Source organism: Chelonoidis abingdonii, chromosome 1, assembly GCF_003597395.2.
Source record: "Chelonoidis abingdonii isolate Lonesome George chromosome 1, CheloAbing_2.0, whole genome shotgun sequence".
Lineage (NCBI taxonomy): Eukaryota > Metazoa > Chordata > Testudines > Testudinidae > Chelonoidis > Chelonoidis abingdonii.
In genome coordinates, this window is record NC_133769.1 from 179554977 (window position 1) to 179576244 (window position 21268).

The 21268-nt window shown below is 44.8% G+C and overlaps 1 protein-coding gene across 1 annotated transcript; it reads right to left on the reverse strand.

Moving 5' to 3' along the window:
* Window positions 1–890: 890 nt before the first annotated feature.
* Window positions 891–20086, reverse strand: POGLUT1 (protein O-glucosyltransferase 1). The gene is made up of 11 exons (XM_032804828.2): window positions 19227–20086; window positions 16906–16996; window positions 16144–16287; window positions 13126–13261; window positions 11136–11257; window positions 9701–9760; window positions 7928–8027; window positions 5687–5745; window positions 4842–5009; window positions 4012–4068; window positions 891–3397 (listed from the first exon to the last, which is right to left on the reverse strand). The coding sequence occupies exons 1-11, from the start codon at window positions 19303–19305 to the stop codon at window positions 3241–3243; spliced, it is 1173 nt and encodes a 390-aa protein (XP_032660719.1). The 5' UTR covers window positions 19306–20086; the 3' UTR covers window positions 891–3240.
* Window positions 20087–21268: the final 1182 nt, after the last annotated feature.

A 21268-nucleotide genomic window follows, 5' to 3' on the forward strand; every position in this document is an offset into this window, starting at 1 on the left:
GGATGAGGTAATTTTTCTATGACCTCTATTGATTGGGGTCTGAGGATGGGAGATTTGATATGGTGAAAATTCTCCCTGCAGTCCAGCTTCCTCATCACTGGAGAAAGTTTGTCCGGACCCTGACTAAGCATTTGGAGAGAAGTAGGCATTAAGTAGGGGTGACTGCAGGATAGGTGACACCAGCCGGTCCCTTGACTGTGTAAATTGTGGTGCTGGAGCTCCTCTGTAAGGTGAGGACTGTGCAAGAGGAATCTGCTGTGAAGTTTCTCTGCACTGGTGTCCTGAGCATAGTTTCACTGCTGGCCAGCTCAGTGGGTGCCGCTGCTGGGAGAGCAATAACAGCCTGTGGGAGGGGTCAGGCATGTCAGAATGTGTCAGCCCCACTTCCTTTGTGGTGCCGAACAGTGCCATATGAGAGGCAGGCAACTGGAAGCCTGAAGCCTTGGCACTGGAGTTTTGTGTTACAGTCGCAGATGGGTTTCGCGCAGCGCTGGAAGAGCCCAGTGTGTCAAAAGTGCCCAGCTGGGAAAGCGCTGGGAGGGAGGCTGTAGACCTGCCCGGGGAAGTCTTCTCCCACAAAGTTCCCTTTGCGGGTGAGAGAAAGTGCTGTTCTTTAATCTTTGAGGCGGAGGGGGTGTGTGCAGCGGAGTCAGCACCCGGTCTGAAGCTAATCTTAGAGATTTCTGAAGGAAAAGCAGTTTTAGTCTCAGCTCCCTGTCCTTCCATACCCTGGATTTAAGCTTGCTGCAGTGGGCACATTTTGGGGTAAAATTTTATGCATTTTGAATGGCCATCTGAAAGAGGGATGGCATCATTGCAGGTAGAGCAGTGCTTAAAGCCTGAGGAGCCAGGCATGTCGGAAGCAGCTGCCGCTGCCAGGAACAAAGAAAAAAAAATATTTTTTTATTTATTTATTTAAAGAGCAAAATGGTAACTAAGTACTACTGGTAACAAACTAACTAGGAAGGAATTTGAACAAAGGAAGAGAAAGTCTCTAACAAGTCTGCTGAGCTCTGTCTCAGGCCAGGGAGGGTAGAGAAGGAAATGAGGAGACCAGTCACGCACAAGTACCATTATGGTACATTGAGAGCATGGGGGGTGCGGAGGCAGGCTCTGCGCGTGCGTGACCGGTATGAGTACTGCTGTAAAAATCTCCGAGCGAAGGTGCAGGGACACACCAACACCTGGAGTGGAGCAACCACAGGAACATCGCTCGAAGAACCCAACTTTTAAAACATAAGGTAAAAGTGTCCAAAGGAATGCACAGACTAAAACCTCTATCCAGCTTATCCTTGGTCAAAAGACAGGCGGACTTTATGTAAGGCCTTGAGATTATTTAGGGCAAATGCAAGGGATGGGAGGCATACACCTTAGGGTGGCAAAGACAGAGAACATTGTGCATTATGACTGCACCTCACATCTCAGGATCAGAGAGCATTTTAAAAACATTCATCCATCATCAAAATCCCTCAGTGAGGTAGGTAGTTTAGCTGTTCAAAAGGTACTTTTTAGTGTCCAACATGGCGTTAACATATGGGTGCTTTACAGACTTAAAAACAACAGCCCTAACCCACCCATAACGGTAAGCTAAAAAACCAACCACGGCTGCCGACAGGAAACACTTGTACCCAAACTGCCATCACACAATCACAATAACATTGGCAATTTGCCCCAAATAGGAGTCTACCTACATGGAGGGAGGCACAGAGGGTTTAAAATGACTAGCCTGAGGTCCCCTGGGGCCTGATCCAAAGGCCACTGATGACTCCCACTTACTGCAATGGACTTTGGATCAGGATCAGTGAGTTAGAGATAGGGGTAGTAACAAAACCCAGGGGTCTTGATTGCCAGTTCCCTGCTCTAAGCACAAGAGTCAACCACCTCACTGATTATATATGTTCTCCGGGAGTTTTGGGTCTAGCTAACATGATTCACTCTCATTGTACAAAAACTATTTTAAAGTAACAATAATGCTGCTTGCTGTAGCTTTACAGCAGTAGTTTTCAACCTTTTTTCATTTGCAGACCCCTTTGGAAATACACTGTCTGTATATATAGTTGAATTCTGTTCAGTCAGTTTTCAGTCTTTCATGGACACCTCAGACAGAGTCCGCGGACCCTGGTTGAGAACCACTGCTTTAGAGTATGAGATAATAAATCTAAGGGTATGTCTACACTACGGGATTATTCTGATTTTATATAAACCAGTTTTGTAAAACAGATTGTATAAAGTCGAGCGTACGCAGCCATACTAAACACATTAATTTGGCGGTGTGCGTCCATGTACTGAGGCTACCGTCGATTTCCGGAGTGTTGCACCGTGAGTAGCTATCCCGTAGCTATCCCATAGTTCCCGCAGTCTCCCCCGCTCACTGGTATTCTGGGTTGAGATCCCAATGCAAAAACAGTGTCACGGGAAGGGTGTAAATTGACGACATATACCCTGAAACACCCGAGAAAATGTTTTTGACCCTTTAGGCATTGGGAGCTCAGCCAAGCATGCAAATGCTTTTCAGAGACTGTGGGGACTGTGGGATTAGCTGGAGGCCTCACTAACCCCTCCCTCCCTCCATGAGCGTCCATTTGATTCTTTGGCTTTCCGTTACGCTTGTCACAAAGCACTGTGCTATGGCCTCTGTCTATCAAAGCCTGGAGATTTTTTCAAATGCTTTGTCATTTCGTCTTCTGTAATGGAGCTGCGATAGAACAGATTTGTCTCCCCGTACAGCGGTCAGATCCAGTATCTCCCGTATGGTCCATGCTGGAGCTCTTTTTGGAGCTGCATCGCCACCCGTGCTGATCAGAGCTCCACACTGGGCAAACAGGAAATTAAATTCAAAAGTTCGCGGGGCTTTTCCTGTCTACTTGGCCAGTGTATCCGAGTTCAGATTGCTTTCCAGAGCAGTCACAATGGTGCAATGTGGGATACCACCCGGAGGCCAATACCGTCGATTTGCAGCCACACTAACCCTAATACGACATGGCAATATCAATTTCAGCGCTATTCCTCTCGTCGGGGAGGAGTACAGAAATCGGTTTTAAGAGCCCTTTATATCGATATAAAGGGTCGCGTTGTGTGGATGGGTGCAGGGTTAAATCGGTTTAACGCTGCTAAATTTGGTTGAAACACGTAGTGTAAACCAGGCCTAAGGGACGAAGAGTAACAGAAGGTACACCAGTTTTTGGATTTTCAGTGACCACCAGTCCCAGGCCTTGAATTGGAAAGAGAACCACAATGGTTTTAAAGTTCTGTTTTCAAGTGTTTGGAGACAATCTCATCATAGTTTCTCCTCCTCTTAACTTTGTAAGTCAGGGCTTTAGAGTATTCAGTCAGCAGAGTCTCCCAGTAACAAGAGACATCCTCCATCTTCAAGTGGTCCATGATGAACTGGTGCCCCCTGGAGGCAAACAAAAATAAAGTGACAGCTCAAAGTCAAACTTTGTTCCTGAAAGATTAAAAATTCTTGGATTTAGCTATTTTAGATCAATTTTCCCAGATTTTTTTTTTTAAATGGGGAAACATGAGAATTTGGATGTACAGTGCTATATACTGATTTATTATTAATGTTAATGTGACACCTTTCATTACCACTAGCAGCTCTGATGACTAATTATTCACAAGACAGGTACAGCCTAGGGAGTGGCACTGCAAGCTTCCCCTACACTGCCCCACCAATCAGTCCTATTTGACATTTACTGCCAGTGGTGGTGGTAGCATTTTTGTGAAATGGACATTTGTTTGCTGGGGCTAACTCATTTTGTACAGTGAACAAAAGTTATCAGTATCTGATACCTCTTTGGGGGACTATTGACATGGATCAAATTTGAACTAGAGGTGAAGAGTTCTGTTATCAATACCCTGCGCTCGCCACTCTCCCTGCTGAAGATAGATAGATACATTGTGCACTGTTATCACCAGGCTGTCCTTGACAGGTATCTCTTTTGAATGCTGTATGGTACAAAGAGTATTGGAGGATGGGTGTTTGACAATCAGGAAGAATACACAATTTACCTCTCTGAAATTTCTTGTGCTACATCATCATTTTCCTTCACAAACTGCAACAGCTCCCTAAAAGGAAAAAGAAAAATTGCAACTAAGTATTGGCTCAATGCATAATACCGCACACCCAGGTACTGTGTTGTGGCAGAACTAGATTTGGGAATCCTAAAGTCAAGAATGTGGCTGATGCTGCTACTTTCATAACCCAACTTTCATACCAGTCTTGGCGGGGGGATAAGGGGGAATCTGAATTTCGGCAGCTGACAAATGTTTGGAACCATTAACAGCTAAGATGACTGCTCTCCTTTTTACTCTAAGTCAGAAATGCTGACGGCTTGTCTCAATTTTCACTTCTAACCTTTAGGTTCAAGGTGTGCTGAACATCGGCGACATCCTCCTGGTCTAGATCTCAGAATAGATATTACTACTAAAAAGGTAAGGAATAATCAAAAATACCTTCAATAATCAAACTTATGTTAGAAGAATGTCAACATTTACTGTCTCTCTCTAATGAGGCCAGTAATATATTTTTCCTCAACATGTCTATGGCTCTAAACTATTTCCTGTATGACTAATATGTACTGAGAACTTTGTTTCTTTTACAAAGAAAGGAGAATGAAACATATATATCCCCACTGTCTAAGGGATCAGCAAATGCCACATGACGTTCTTTCTACCTTCGGTGCACTGAATATGAGCACAGCGTGGGTATTTGTCAGTACAACCCAAGCCTGATCATACCTTGAGTAGCATGAGTAGCATACAGCCCACTGCATGAAATACTCTGCATAACACACTTGGGATCATTGAGTCATTCCAGAAAATCACCTGTAGTCTCCTACCTGACATCAGAGAGGTCTGGTTTGACTGGGATGTAATGTACCCAAGGCTTCAGCTGTGGGTAGAAGAACTCAAGCCACTCTTCCCCTACATGAAAGACTAATGAGCCACACAAGAAGAGGTGTTTGAAGCGGAAACTGGCTGCTACCCCTCGGAAATTAAACAGGTATCTGTAAAAAGAGAAGCAAAGAAAAATTTGATTTTGTATTGGCATTCCCCATCCATTAACTCAGGATTTATTTTTTTTTAAGCACTTTTTTGAAACTTTGGCTGCTTTTTAAAATCTGAAATGCTTAGTGCCCTCACCTCAAATGAAAAATATGTGTGGAGAGACTAGGCTCTAGCTAACAAGTTTGCATTTTCCATCCCTCCTGCCTCTAATGTAAGAACTAGTGAGAAAGTGAGAACAAAGACACTTCACCTGCCAAGGTCAGATTACAGATACCAGACCAAGAGCTGCATTTCTTATGCCATGGAGATTAGCAATATAAACAACTGCAGAGAACCCTGAACTCAGGGTTTGGTAGGGAAGTAAAAAGGACATGCTTAATTTTAAACATTTTGGTGTAAAGGAGGCTTTTGTAGTTAGTTTCCACAGAACTCTTCAGTTCTCCTTTACGTTCCAGACTTGGCAGTCTCTTGACACTGACATTTAAAGAGGCCAAACTAAGCTCTCCCAAACCTTCAGTTGACTCCACATAGATGCAGAGATCTGCCTGCCTGCATGCATTCAGTTGCAGGATTGGGGCCTTAAAAAGAAAATGACACATTAAAACAAACAAGCCTAGCAATACTATCAGACAAGATTTCAGCAGCTCCTGAACAGATTTATTGAGCAAAACCTCACTTGTATTTGCAGTGATCAACCAGACGAATTTCCTTCGCAGGCGGTTTCCCAAGTGTGTCCTTCAAGAAAAAGAGACTTCAAAAAATTACTTCAGTACAATTTATTTTCTCATCACATTTTGCATGAGGCTTATTCTTCAACAAACCATAAATAAGGCTAAAGTCTCAAAAGTCTCCCTGGTCATGGGAAACCAGTTTGGCTTCTAATTGTATTAGCATCTTTGGGGGCCTCTCTCATCTTTACCTGAGAAATATTCTCTGTACGTTACAAACATTCTAAGAACAAGTCTCTTACTTAATGACTATAAAGAGGGTTGGGCTTTAGCAATGCATTTTCCTCATCTCTGTGTGCACTGGAACTTCTAAGTTAATAGTGCTGGGGGAAAGTGTTGTTGGTTAGTGTACAGGAACCGTCAAAAAGCCTCCAACATGCCCCTGAAGAGTTAACAGTTAACCACAGTGTGAACTTCCCCCATCACAGAGGAAGGGTTGCAACCTCCTGAGCAGATGCAGATAGCAAAAAACCACGTTGGTCACTGACTCCCAGACCCCCATCCTCAGCAGACAGGCAGCAGACACACACCCTCAATCACAGGGGCCAAAATAATCTTTGCTACTGTCTCTGGTTGCTTCTCCCACATGTCTAAAACCTCAGTGAACAACAATGGCTTAAACTCAAGCAGAGAATGCCCAGCCCTCTGTCCCCTAAAGAGCCTGCTCTGCTACCACAGTCTGAATCTAAGTGATGGTCTTTGCAAACTGACAAGAATTTTCCTCACTGACAATGAAAAACCTCAGTCCAGCTTCCTGGAAGGATGCCTTCAGTGGGTCAGATCTTTCTTCTCGGAACCACAGAAGATTGTTATGGGCAACAGTTCCTCTACAGCCCTCATGGGTGGAGTCCCATAGGCTCTACTGTCCCCTCTCCACTATTGTTCAGCACATATATGAAGCCTTTGGGGGAGCAGGTCAGACAACCAGAGCTGAAGTGCCAGCCATTTCCAGATGACAGCACCAACTCTATATCTATATCAAACATGAGCAGCACAGCTGCCCAGATTTCTCAGTGCCTAGCCAAAAGCAGCACCTGGAAAAAGGGCAGCTGGCTAAAGCCAAACCAAGGGAAGAATGAGCTGGTAGAAGAGGGAAGCACTTCAAAGAACTTGCTTCCCCCACAATTGTGGGCATCTGCTTCTAAGTTTAAGTCAAGTCAGTCTCTAGCTTTGGGGTTCATTTGGACAGGTTAAGGCTACTAGATGCTCAAATAACCAGGAGAGCAAAAGATAAAAAGAAGATTGTGCTCTAGTCCATCAAACACAGACTGGGCTACAGCAATCCATGAATTCATGACCTCCTGGTCTGGTTACTGCAACTCTAGGATTGAAGCCACCCACCCTGGGAAAGCTCTAATTGGGATAAAACATCAGTAGCATCACAGGTCACCCTGATCACATCCCTCCAGTGCTCCACTCTCTATATTCAGTAGGAAGTACATGCAGAATTCACTCTAAAGTAGGGTGACCAGACAGCAAATGTGAGAAATCGGGATCAGGGTGGGAGTGTAATAGGCGCCTATATAAGAAAAAGACCCAAAAATCAGGACTGTCCCTATAAAATCGGGACATCTGGTCACCCTACTCCAAAGTCCTTTCCCTGCTATTCAAAGCCCTCTGTTGGATTCAAAGCTACCTGTGAGAGTCTCTCTCCCTCTGAGCTCCCACAACAGTGAAACTATCAACCACCAGGGGGAGATTCACAAGTGCTGGAAACAGAACTTCACAGGACTTGTGTTACACTAAGGGACTCATGCCTGAAAGATAGAAATGACCCTGGCTCTCGCTGCATTCAGATCTACATGGAAAACTCCTCTCTCTGATGCCACTTTCTCTTAACAACCTCTTTTGTGTCTCACACACACACACACAATAAAAAAACTCCTCAAGTTATTTATCCTACAGACTGGGAGAAGGGGGAGTGCTTGTTACTTATTTTTAAATTCTTGTGAGATGCTCAGAGACTGTAATGATGGAGCCATGCACATACCTACATTAGACAGATACAGCCATCTGATGGCAATAATTTGAACGCCTGACTTAGAAGTGGCTTAACTAGTGACACAGCCTCCCCCACCAATTTTATCACCAGTCTCCTAAGAAGCAACATTTACATAAAGCACTTGAAATTGCCCTTTTTAAACTATTGCTTCCTAAGCTGCTTATGCAGTTGGCTCCTTAGTGGTTACTTTTTCAGATTTCCAGGCCTGGTTTTTAGTGTACTCAGCATCGACGAGTTCTGGGTTCTCTCGAGACAGAACAATGAGGGGATCCCTCTCAGGACTTGTTCTGCAAGAGAAACAACATTCAGATCAGTCAGTGTCATTCTGAATGTCTCCAATTCCGCACGTCTGCATGACGGCCAACTAACAATGGGATTCAAGACAGAAATACCTCCTGGTCTCTATCAGACTGGCTCTTGTGTGGCCTGAAGGCAATATTGCTAAATGCTGCTCACAATATCTGCAGGACGACATATCTGGGGGAAAGGGGGTATGTGAAATGGAATAACTCTAAGTGATATTCCCTTATCCCATTTAGTTTTAAGTGGTATAGTCTTTAAACATTATTCAGAACAAATCAGCAAAAGAGCTATTATCTTCGTGCCTGATCCTGAGAAGTGCAGGCTACTCCCAATTTATATCTAAATTATGAAGTTCAGAGACGTTTAGCATCTTTTAGGATTAGGCCCTTTGTTAGGAGAAAAATTAACATGGGTGTGACCTGAAATCAAATCTTCATTCTCTCTGCCCCCTGGATACACTATTGAGAGTTGCACATTTTCATGTCTGTTTTCTTAAATGCACAACCTATAAACAATAGGACAAAATAGTCTGCTCCTTCCTTACTCGTCCCATCATTGCTGCAAGGATACTTGTTGAGTCACTAAAGTGCACTGCTGCAGAGAATTACAAAATAAAGCATATAGATGCCCAAAAAGGAGCTATGATGATACCAGACAAACCTTCCAATGCATATCAAAGTAGCTGTAGTTCCCATTGCAAGGGAAGCAAAATACAGAACAAAAAGAGTCCTTATTCAAACCATTTATTAATTAAGAACTAAAAACACCTGAACTCTTCATAGCACACCCACCACCGCTATTGTTATATGTATATCTTACTACACTAAATTAGTTGCAAATGGCAGCTAATGCTTGGCACATGAGCCGAGGGGATGTTGTACAAGGTGGTGGACCCAATTTGCTTTTTAGAAACATATTTTGGGTACATTTTTTGGTTAGTACCTAGAGAAAATTTCACAAGTCCAGACAGCTGACACTGTAAGGCACTGCAGCTAAGAGCAAGCTTCCCAGCCCAGGTCAACAGATTCAGGCTAGTGGGACTTGTGCCAGCACACTAAAAAGTAGCTGTGTGGATGCTGTGGCAATGGTTGAGGCTCACTAGCCACCTGAGCTTGGATCCAGGGAGCAGGGTGGGTCTGAGCTCGGGTAGCTAACCCAAGCCTCTGCTATTTTTTAGCATGCTAGGGCAAGTCTATTTATTTGGGCTGGAAGGTCTGCTTCCAGCTGCAGTATCCCTAAATGCAACCCCATGCAGCTCCACCACTGCTTCTCAAGCCAAGTATATTCTGCTTTCTTACTGATTCAAGCAGAAACTAGTGATTGAACCTAACTCTCTCAGGTATTTTTCCTCATGAAGTGGACAAAAACAGCAGTAGCCATGTGGTGGGGTGAGGGTGAACAAAGCATTATTTGCTGTGCAGCACTATTTCCCTTTGGCATAGTCTTTGCAATATCGCCTACACTTAGCACAGGAAATGTCATAGAACTGCACATACTGCTTTTTAAATGGCAACTGCTGGGTCAAGTAGTACTTAAAGATCCCCAGAAATAAAAAGCTAGTGCATATTTTCATCAGCCTTATTTTGGTCTTAATTAAACTGGCACCTGTTGGCAGCCTATATTGCCAGAATAACCTGGAGCTGGAAAATGCGCTCACCTGGATCCTCGAAAATATCCTTTGGAGATTTTTTTCTTCCACGGCCATTTTTCCGCAGATCTGGAAACATTTTTTAATATGTGAGAATAAATAATTTAACACAAGCATAAAAAAGTGTCCTCAGTTTCTGCAGTATAGTCACATTTCATTATTCTTGAGGTTTGATGGGAAACAATTCTTTCATTAGAGCAGAAAAACATCTCCGCTAAGCCCAACAAGATGGGCCTTTTCCACAGATGGTAGCTCTCTAGCCAAGATGTTATAGGGGTATATATCAATCTATACACACAAAAACAAACTCTTTCCTGTTATCAGTAGCACTGTGAATTATTGAAACTTAAATCATTTTAAAACTCCAGTTCACATTTCACTACTTATCCCGCTGCTTTCCTTTTTTTGCATTTCAGTGTGGACGCTTACGGAGTTAGGTCGACGTAAGCTGCCTTAGGCCAACCTAACTCTGTAGTGTAGACCAGGCTTAAGTGCTGCTCTCTGAGGGAGACCAACCCTTAGATTGACAAAAGAATATATCATGGCCAAATGAAAAATACCCTCTCACAAGCTTCTTGTGCCTTACTAGTCAGTGACTCTGGTCCCCTAGGGTATGTCTACACTACAATCAGACATCCACAGCTGGCCCGTGCCAGCTGACTCAGGCTCATGGGATTGGTGCTGTGGGGCTGTTTAACTGCAGTGTAAACATTCTGGCTCGGGCTGCAGCCCGAGTGCTGGGAACCTCGCAGGGATGTCTACCCTGAAATTAAACTGCAAGACTGGACGTCTACACGGCAATTAAACAGCTCTACAGTCCATGTCCCAGAAGCCCAAGTCAGCTAGTACAGGCCAGCCATGGGTTTTTTAATTGCAGTTCAGACTTACTCTTAGATCAGTGGTTCTGAACTCGCAGTATGTGTACCCCTGAGGGTACGCAGAGGTCTTTCAGGGGATATATCAACTCATCTAGATATTTGCCTAGTTTTACAACAGGCTACATAAAAAGCACTAGCGTAGTCAGTACAAACTAAAATTTCATATAGACAATGACCTGTTTATACCGCTCTATTTACTGTACACTGAAATGTAAGTACAATATTTATGTTCCAACTTATTAATTTTATAATTATATGGTAAAAATGAGAAAGTAAATAATTTGTAAGCAAGTAGTTTTTAAGTGAGGTGAAACTTGGGGGTACACAAGACAAATCAGACACCTGAAGTGGGTAAAGTAGTCCGGAAAGGTTGAGAGCTATTGTCTTAGAAAAGTCCTGTCTCCTCTTGTGTAAAAACAGTCTCCCCAAGCACGAGATGATTTGGCTTCAGGAAAATAGACCTAATTGGCTTAGAAGTTATTGCCACCATGCTAGGAGGTTCTCTTGCATAGTTATGCTGAGTGGTTTCTTTTCTATGAAAAAAACTCCTCTCTCCTGAAACGTACCTTCGGAGGTCCTCTCTCATTAAGTCCCAGCGCCCAAGACCTGTCGGGTAAATTGGCCAAACAGCTGGTCCCCCTTCCCAAAATGTCCAGGCGGGATACATGATATCATGGTACTCAGAAGTCTTAAAAACAAGAAAATCAGCAGGTACACAAGTGACCATGCATTTAACCAAGTTTCACCCTCACTGTTAAGAAGAGGAGCAACTGGGTTTTGCTTAAAAAACAAAAAAAAACAAACACACACAGGTATTTAGCCAGTACACATGATAAGGACAATTCCTTGTAACTAGCCTGATGTGATAGACCCAGGCCAGTTGGGAACAGCAGAAGGCAGATATACTGGCCACTGGATAAGGAGTTTTCTGTTCCCTGACAGACCAGAGCAGGGGCTGCTCCATGCTAATGAGAACACCTGACTCCAATTAACCTGCTAAGAGTCAGGTGAGGCTGTTAAGCACCTGACTCTAATTAAGGCCCCTCTGATGCTATAAAAAGGGCTCACTCCAAAAAGAGGTAGGGAGCCAGAGGAGAGGAAGTGTGGCTGAAGGGCTGAGTAATGAAGATACCTTCGAGCCACTGGAAGGGAGCCCTACAGTAAGGGTGAAGAAGGCATTGAGAGAGAGAAGCAGGGGAGCTGTGGGGAAGTAGCCCAGGGAAATGTATCAACTCTGGCAGTGAAAGGTTGGCTGCCAACAGATGCTGCCATTAGGGTCCCTGGGCTGGAAACCAGAGTATGAATTATATATAGCTACAAACGATATTATTGGTCATAAAATAGGCAGTACTGTTATGACCATTTCCTGCAACACATTGCCATCTAGGCTGCCCATGGCTTCTCTTTAATACACATCAGACTTCCTGGAGACCATTCTACAAGTCACCGTAAAGACATAATCCCTTAAGCAATGCCACTTAACTTCACTGGCCAAATGGCCCTTATCGGAATTGAGCATCCAATGTCTATCAGCACTTCCCAATGGCTCTGTAAAAGCATTTGTACTGTACCCCCAACTGGTATCTGAGCAGCTGGCTCCATTGGCCACATTCCACTTGAAATAAAGAAGGAACTCCAATAAACTCCTGTAATTTTTCACAGCCGTGATGTAATCCCGAGGCTACAGTTCACGGGTGTGACCTCATAGCTATGAGAAAAAGTTACCGTTACTTTTCTGGACTACCAACCAAGATTATAATATACAAATTAACTCAAAGCAACTATATGATGGTCAACTGAGTTTTTAGTGAGGCCACAAGCCCGCTCCCTTAACAGAGATCTTAAAATGAAACTATCAGGGTCGGCTCTAGGTATTTTGCCGCCCTAAGCATGGCAGGCAGGCTGCCTTTGGCAGCTTGCCTGCGGGAGATCCCTGGTCCCGTGGATTTGGCGGCACACCTGCGGGAGGTCCGCTGAAGCCGCGGGACCAGCAGACCCCCCGCAGGCATGCAGCCAAAGGCAACCTGCCTGCCGCCCTCGCGGTGACCAGCAGAGCGCGCCCTGCAGCTTGCTGCCCCAAGCATGCGCTTGGCGTGCTGGTGCCTGGAGCCACCCCTGGAAACTATAACTTTATCAAAGATCTAAAGCTGATAATGAACCACAGGGAGAACGGCACTAAATCCAGTGGCGGTATGCATCACCCCACTGTTGGACAGTTGAGACACTTATCTGGAGCATGAGCTTGTGAGGGGGTCATTCCCTTGAACAAATTTCTAATTCTTTGCACTCGAGAGCTAGAAGGAGAAACTCTACAAATATGAAGAGCAAACAACTGCAGGTTTTACATCTGAAAGAAAAGGGTAATTTTGACTCAGAGCCTTTGGGGTATCGGAAAAAGAAATTACATTGTGATAGAACCCCCACTCACTTAAAAATTCCTGTGTCCCATTAGGAAAGGAATTTATAACTTCTTACTCTTGTGACTGCAATGAACTAGAGGATGAAATGCAGGTCACAGTGTCCCCCACTATCACAAAGGTGCCTGCAGACTCTCACCTTGCTGAAGGAGAATACTGGCATGACTGGCTTCATCCACTTGGGGACCTGGGGGTAATCTCGCACATTGATTACCATCTCCATGTCTGGGAGGCGGCTGCTGATCTCCAGAATGAAATGTTCGACCCCATTACATCTGCAGAGAATTGACAAACAACGAAAAGCCATGAGCAAAAGGTTTGGTGTCACCAGGCCTTTGCTTCCCCCACCAGTTACTCTTCTGAAGGGGAAGAGCTGAAGAAGGTGGAAAAGAAAAGCTACAAAGGAGAACGAAGCTGGAGGACACAAACGCTGAAGTATGGGATGGCCAGGTTTGGAGCTAGTTGGAAACAAAGACAGTGAGGTAATTAATGCTTTCATCTTCTCCAGGAACCGTTGGGACTCTTCTGTCGAGTGGTACTACTGCCTACTGGGTAGGTTTTTCTACATGTATTATAGATAAGGCCCAACTTGAATCACGGGATGATTGTCTAAAAATTGCGGCTGAGTTGTGGACAAGCCATGGAAAACTGCAGAAAAGTAATATTATTTTTCTGTGATTTTCCACTATCAGCCACCCGGTGCTGAGAGCGGGGACTCCTGCTGTCAGCCCCATATACGGTGTAGCTCCCACTGTCAAAACTGTGGTGGAAGCCTAATAGTGCAGAATTCGCAATTACTGCAATATCGCAAGTTAAGTAGGGCCTTAATAATAGACATTTACATAGTATCTTTCATCCAAACGCCCCAGAAGCACTCAACAAAGTGTACAATCTGTAGACAATAGACACAGCAATCACTCCACCCACCATTGAAATTCAGGGAGGCAACATAATAGTTTCAGAGCGCACACCACTACTCAGCTGTCTAGGACAGGAAATCAAGACTAACCCATCCAAATGGAACTGCTTAGGGAATCTAGAGTGGCAGAATGTAATTATAATCATGCAGGGTAAACATTCCTATTCTGGCAGAAAAAACTGCCCTGGGATTGTTTATGATGATAAGTGGTCAAAATCTTAGTTTTATGTCTCGTTTGAAACAGCCCATTTCAAGCAAGACATCAGGCTGGAGCTGGCTCTACGGGTGACTCAAAAGTGGCATGGCACCAATCAAATCATCAATACCACCTGCTGAAGAACTTGGGCTTTTACTAGAATCTCCCAGCCAAGGACTGACCATAACCCAACCATAGGAAATTTAACGGATTAGCCCTTATTTAGCATTCACGTCCATCACTGAAGAGTTCTTCACCTAATGAGTGACTGAGGAAGCCACAAACATAATGCAACAGATCAGAAGAGAACAAGATAACTCTGATAAAGTGATTTCTTCCCAAGTGGGAAGATTTGGTCAGTAGGCTGTGCACTAGCGGAAGACACTGCAGTTCAATTCCTAGGTCAATCCTTTACTCTCAAGCACATAAGCAGGGAAGGACCCCTCATCTGTTGCCTTCTAGGTTGGCAAGGGACAGGAGCAAGCATCTCAGGTCACTTTGTAGCAGGGTGAAGTGATTTCAATCAAGACAATGTAATTAACTGATTTAAATCGTGCATTTTTTTAAAACAAACTATTTAAATTAGCTTGAGATTCTGTAACGCTAATTTGAAAATTTGTGCTACTGAAACTTTACATTAATATGTACAATGAACTAGATAATAAATGTTGGGTTTTTAAAAATGCTGTTACTGCGAGGGGATTTTAATCATCCAAAATTGCTATATAGAAAACAACTCAAAATATTGAAAATGAAGGCTCTTAGCCTGAAAAACTTGGGCACAGAACTTTAGTCCCACAAATAGTCTGACTGACTTCCATTATTCAGATGTTTGAAGTTAAACACATGCATAGTAGTTTGCAGTTCCTGAAGCTAAAACTGTATTTCCATTAAAAACTTCTCTTAGAAGCAATTTTGTATTGAAGTGACAAAGACTGACACTATGTTACCAATGAAAAGTTATTTATACTTTCAATATATTAACAACTTATTGTGAACTTTTTAATACACACAAGTGAAAAGTTACAAAATTAGAGCCAGTACCCAGATTTATGTACCTACTGGTGGGATTTTCAAAAGACCCTAGGCAACTTGGAGATCATGTCCCAGTAACTTCAAAATAGCAACCCCCTAATGGAGGACTATAGTTTGGTCAAAACATTTCAAGCTTTCTTGACTTTAGGAAGTGTAGTCTATTGAAAAGTTGTGAGAATGTTACTGAGGCCCTAGACATGTTTGTTTTTTTCATATGTCACAGATGAGCATTTTAATCATGGAACCTCCATAGCAGAAAAACATAGCTATGTAAAATCTGAACTCCAACTAACAGTTAAGAAATTAATTAAAGAAACAATTACAAAACAAACCTGTTTTAATGATTAAAGACCATTAAATAGGAAGAAAGTAAAAAACGGGTAATGCATTATAAAAAGATAATTTTTTTTTAAAAAAACCATAATTTAAAACAAAAAATATATTTCTGAATTTTTTTAACCAAGATTTTTACCCACCCTACTTTGCAGTAAACTCTCCTGGTTAATTGAGGAGCAGCACTGATGAACCGTGAAGGCATCTGCATCCAACCCTTTCCACTAAAGGGATGTTACTATGATAGAGGGTGCAAATGCAGGGAAAATAGATAAGAATCTTCCCTCTGGATCCTCTCAGTTCATTGAACAAAGGAGCACTAAATTATCTTCCCACACTATAAAGGTAGCTTGGATACAGTCACTAGCCCTCTCTGACTCTCAACCCAACCTTGATCCAAGCAACAATGAAAATTATCCCTTTCAGCCAACCTTGCTCCCCACAAAAATTTAAGCCAGCCTTCTCTGGGACTCTAACCTCTTCTAACCCCTGGTCCAACTAATTGCAGAGCGTAGATTTCAATCCAGTGCACGCTTCATCAGGATCTTCCCCTCACACACTGGGATTGAGACCTGTTAAAACACTCTTCCGCTCAGTAAATGGTCACGTGGCTGGTTCTGGAGTAATTTTTTGTTTCCCTGTGGCATGGATGAGATTTTCTGCATTGCTCTCACCTAGCAGGGAACATGCAGTCATGCTCACGGTACAACTTGTTCTTGATGATCTGGTAGTGCGTCCCAAGCTTCCGGCTAACCACATCGGACAGCAGGTCCTTGGAGATGCCTCCTTGAAAGGGAGCCAAGTCCTGCTCCCTAACACTGAGAAAGAAGAGACACCATCTTTCATTAGACACATTAGGGAAGATATTACATTCCCAGTTCTCATGTTTCCTAACTTTACTCTGATGGCTTTCTTGTCTTCCAAGTACTCCACTGTGTAGGCTGCACATTTTGATTCTTCCTTCTCCTCTCACCACTGTCTTCATTTAAAAGCGTGGTGCTGTTTAGAGGTATCAGATAAACATGGGTAGAGACTGAAGCCCTCATCCACAGGATTGTTAAAGCACAGGAAGCCAGTGACGCAATCCTGCTCCGGAGGGGCCATCAGCAGGAGAGCAAAAGGAGCATTTAGAGTAGACTATGGTCCAGTTAGTCACCTGCTTTACTACTGATGCTGCCAACAAAGAAAAAATTAGGAGGGTAGCTTTTGTGTGTGGACGTCCCTCCTCTAGGAAACAGCAAGAGCCACCAACTAATTTTTTTCAGAAGGCCATCAATAGTGTTCCTTTTAATACTAGTTTTCCCTCCTTGGTTGAAGATATGATAAGTGGCTGAGGTCTAACCTAACAGCTACACCCCACGTATCAGTGTATTGCAAGAGTATTTTCTCTCTCATGCCAGAGGGCCCCTCAGGCAACCAGGAAAACATGTCCTCACCTTTGGTAGCAGCTGCAATTCTCCCTTATACATGGTCTGTAGCTCTCCACTGCTCTGTCAATCTGGCCAATGAAATGTTTCCATTTTACATCTGGAAGAAAGAAAGAGAGAACAAAAAAGACTTAATATAGTACATCCATTATATTATCACAGCAGCTACCAGGAGATGAATGGGTCTTCAAGTCCATGAAAGCCAGCTGGTCTGATGACACCAATGGTGTGTGTCGAACACCACAGACCATTTCTGTACTACTCTTATCTATGTGTCCGACACATTACATGGTGGTGCTGCCTCTAGGTGTGAGAGGGAGCTGAATGTCCATGTTTATTTAGTACATGACTTCTCCATTGAAACTGTCAGCAAGGGGGTGCCAGAGGTGAGAGTGGTTCTTTTAATGTGGATTCCTCAATCCAGATTGAAAGAACAGACTAAATTCACATAAGCCACTGAACAAGCATTAGGTAGCAATGACTCTGGTCAGTGCTAGAGAGAGCTGGATTTGAACCTGTGGTTTAAAGGAAAGTATTTTTACTTGTACATGCTACCTAGTTATGACATGACCTAATGGCTAGAAATTGAAGCTAGACAAATTCAGACTGGAAATAAGACATCAATTTTTAAGAGTGAGAGAAAATAAATAACCACTGGAACAATTTACCAAGGGTCATGGTGGATTCTCCAACACCGACAATTTTTAAATCAAGATTGGATGTTGTTCTAAAAGATCTGCTCTAAGAATTATTATGGGGAAGTTCTATGGGCTGTGCTTTATAGAAGGTCAGACTAGATGATCACAATGGTCCCTTTTGGCCTTGGAATCTGGGAATCAGCTCTCCTTTGATTTTTCCCCACTTCTGAGAGGGGCAGAAAGAAAGCTCCGTAATGTCTGCCCCTTACTCTCCTAGGTACCAGAGACCAAATCTTGGATTCCCGTCAAGGCATTGTCCTTACTCAACCAAACATCTAGATAAAGGGACATGTGGGATGTAGGTGCTGTATATTACTAGCACTACTACTAAGCAGCTAGTGAACATGCACAGAGCCATCTCAAGAAGGTGCACTTTGCACTAGCTGGGCTACTCTCCTATTCCAACTGTAAAATACCTGTCACTAGGTGGGCTAGCCTTTTAAGGGGACAGGTATCAGAGGGGCAGCCGTGTTAGTCTGGATCTGTAAAAAGCGACAGAGTCCTGTGGCACCTTACAAACTAACAGAAGTAGAGGAGCATAAGCTTTTGTGGGTGAATACCCACTTCGTCAGATGCATGACATCTGATGAAGTGGATATTCACCCATGAAAGCTTATGCTCCAATACATCTGTTAGTCTATAGGGTGCCACAGGACTCTGTCACCTTGTAAGGGGGGTGAGGCTCATCCCGACCTGTGCCTAGTTTTCCACCTCCCAGGTGATGAGTTTGGATTTGGCTGGTGGTTGGGTCATGCGGTCAGGCATCACAGGATGGTAGTCTGGCGTGAGGCTTCATATAGGAGGAATCCTGCTTTCTCAGGAATGAGAGATCAGGAGTCAGGGTGAGTCTTTTCAAAGAATCCTAAAGTTGGCTGGCAGAGGTACCCTGCTTAGAGAAGTCTGGGGAGCTGAGGCCTGATACAAGGGTAAAAAGTAGACACAGACCTACAAGGAGGCTCCTGTGGGTGGATCTAGAGTAAACCCAGGGTCAAAGAAGAAGCTCTTTATACCAGCTGGTTGGAGCTACTTGCAATAAAGAACAGCAGCAAAACTCTTCAGAGGAAAATAGAAGTCCAGGAGAAGCATCATGAAGTGGTGAGCCTGGAGAAGTCTCCGGCTTTGAGTTAAACTACTTTATACTAATAAATGAAACCCCAGAGTGGAGAGTAGTTTCACTTGGATATAGGAGTGTGTACTTCCTATCCTAAGCTACGCCGCAGAGAGCATCTGAGCAGGGTGAGTGGGTCATAGAGGGCTGCGAGGCGGCCGAGGGAGCTTGCACAGTGACCAGCAGGAGGCTGATCCAAACGGAAGGGGAAGCCTCTCCTAGGCGGGCAGAAGAGCTCACACGGGACCCGGCTGCAGGCGGGGATGGGGGCAGAGCTGCAGGGGCCCGGCGCGGGGAAGCCCGAGCCTCAGGCTGGAGGCGAGAGGAAGCGAGCACTGGGGACGCAGGGGAAGGCACGAGCGGGGGAAGAGGTAGCACAGCTGGGGCAGAACGACTGAGCGCCAGAGGCGGCAGCGGGCAAAGCAGGACGGCTCCCGGGGCTCTGGGGGCGGGAAATACCCCGGTCCCCAGTGCAGGGGGGGGTGCTGCTGGGAGGGACCCCCGCCCCGATCGCAGCCTCTCACCTGCAGCGCTGCTCCCCGGGCTGGGAACCAGCTGGAACCAGGCAGCCACTCGCAGCGTCCACGCCACCAGCGGCCCCATTGTGCAGCCCGGCGGGCAGTCGCCGCCCACTTACTGCGCCTGCGCGCCCCCGGCCGGCCCCTCCACCTTCCATCGGGCCGCCGGCTGATTCAAGGAAAAAAGAAGTCGGGGGAGCGAAGGGCGAAAAGCGCCCCACACAAAGATGGCCGCCGCAGCGGGGAAGGTGGCGGCGCGCCCCGCACAAAGATGGCCGCCCTAGTCAATTCCACATCGGTCCCATCGGGGCTGCGCATGCGGGACAAAACTCGCTTTGCCTGCTGGGAATTGTAGTGCCGGACACTTGCACGTTGCATCTCAGAGGGATTTGGGTGCAGGTCTGGGACATCCCCAGCCTCCCCGTCCCCCCCCACCCCGCTCTCAGCCCTAGGCACGGGGTGCACCCAGACCACTGCTCTTCCCTGTCCAGGGTGACTGTGGTGTGGATCGCAGCCCTGGAGCCCCTCACTAACCTTGCTGGCTTGGGTGTACGCAAGGAGCACATGAATGCCACCTGTGGGGTGGGTAGGAATTGCCCCACCTCAGGGGTACAGTTTGTATAGGGGGTACTAAGAGCCATCAACCCAAACTGTAAACCCTGTATATGATGGAAACCACTTCACACCAGCAGGTGTGGCAGCACCCTATTTCCAGCACCTATGTCCTGTCTCCCCAGTAGGGTGACCAGCTGTCCCAATTTTATAGGGACAGTCTTAATATTTGGGACTTTATCTTATACAGCTGGCTATGACTCCCCACCCTTTCCCAATTTGTCACACTTGCTGTCTGATCACTCTACCCCTCCAAAGGACACTGCACAGGGTAAGTAAAGGGGGTGAGAGCCAGGGCTGAGGGGTTCATTTGCTTGAAGCTAGTGCCCAGACAGTGCGCTAGTGCTAATACTTCTAGAAGTCTGGGTCCATTTCTGGTGTCAACCAAGAAGGAAATTGGTAAATTGGAAAGAATTCAGAGAAGCACCAAAAGAATGAGTAAATGATTAGCAAACATGTCTTATAGTGAGAGACTCCCGAAGCTCAATCAATTTACCTTAACAAAGACAAGGTTAAGGGGTGACTTGATCAGTCTGTAAGTACCTACATGAGGAACACAAACTTGATAATGGGTTCCTCAGTCTAGCAAACAAAGGTATAAACAAGATCCAGTGGGTAGAAACTGAAGCTGACAAATTCAGACTTGAAATAAGGCACACATTTATAACGGTGAGGGTAATTCATTATTGGGAAAACTTAACAAGAGTTGCGGTGGATTCTCCATCACAGGCTGTTTTTTAAATCAAGATTAGATCCTTTTCTAGGTCAAACAGGAATAAATTCAGGGATGTTCTCTAGCTTGTGTTATGCAGGAGCTCAGATTAGATGATCACAGTGATTCCTTCTAGTCTTAGGGCTTCTCTTCATGTACAGCACAGCAGTGGTGCAGCTGTCGTGCTTTACTGGTGATGCTACTATGCTAACAGGAAAGCTTCTCCCATTAGTGTAGTTAATCCACCTATCTGAGAGGCAGTAGCTATGGGCACAGGAGAAGCTTTCCCATCAACATAGCACTGTTTATATTTGGAGTTAGGTCGGTATAACTATGTCACACAAGAGCTATGGATTTTTCACACCCTGAACAATGTAGTTATACCAAGAAAAGCCTGTTGTGTAGAGCTGGCCTTATAATCTATGCATCTGTGAACTTGCTACTTATTTTTAAGAGTGCCAACCAATTTGAGAAGGCTGCATTACTGTTTTGAAAGCCACTTTTTTTGTTGGAAACCATTAGAGATAAAAATATTTTGAGAATGATGCCTTGTCCACAGTGTCTAGCAATGGCCTGTGTAACTATTGTGATGAGGCAAGGCCAGATGGCTACAGTAAAGTACTGAGAAACAGGTATGTTAGCCTATTGGCATCCCAGGGGTGGGCGGGCGAAGCTCGCCCACTTCTAAAGGACCTCCCCCCAGCCTAAGGGGAGGATCCACAGG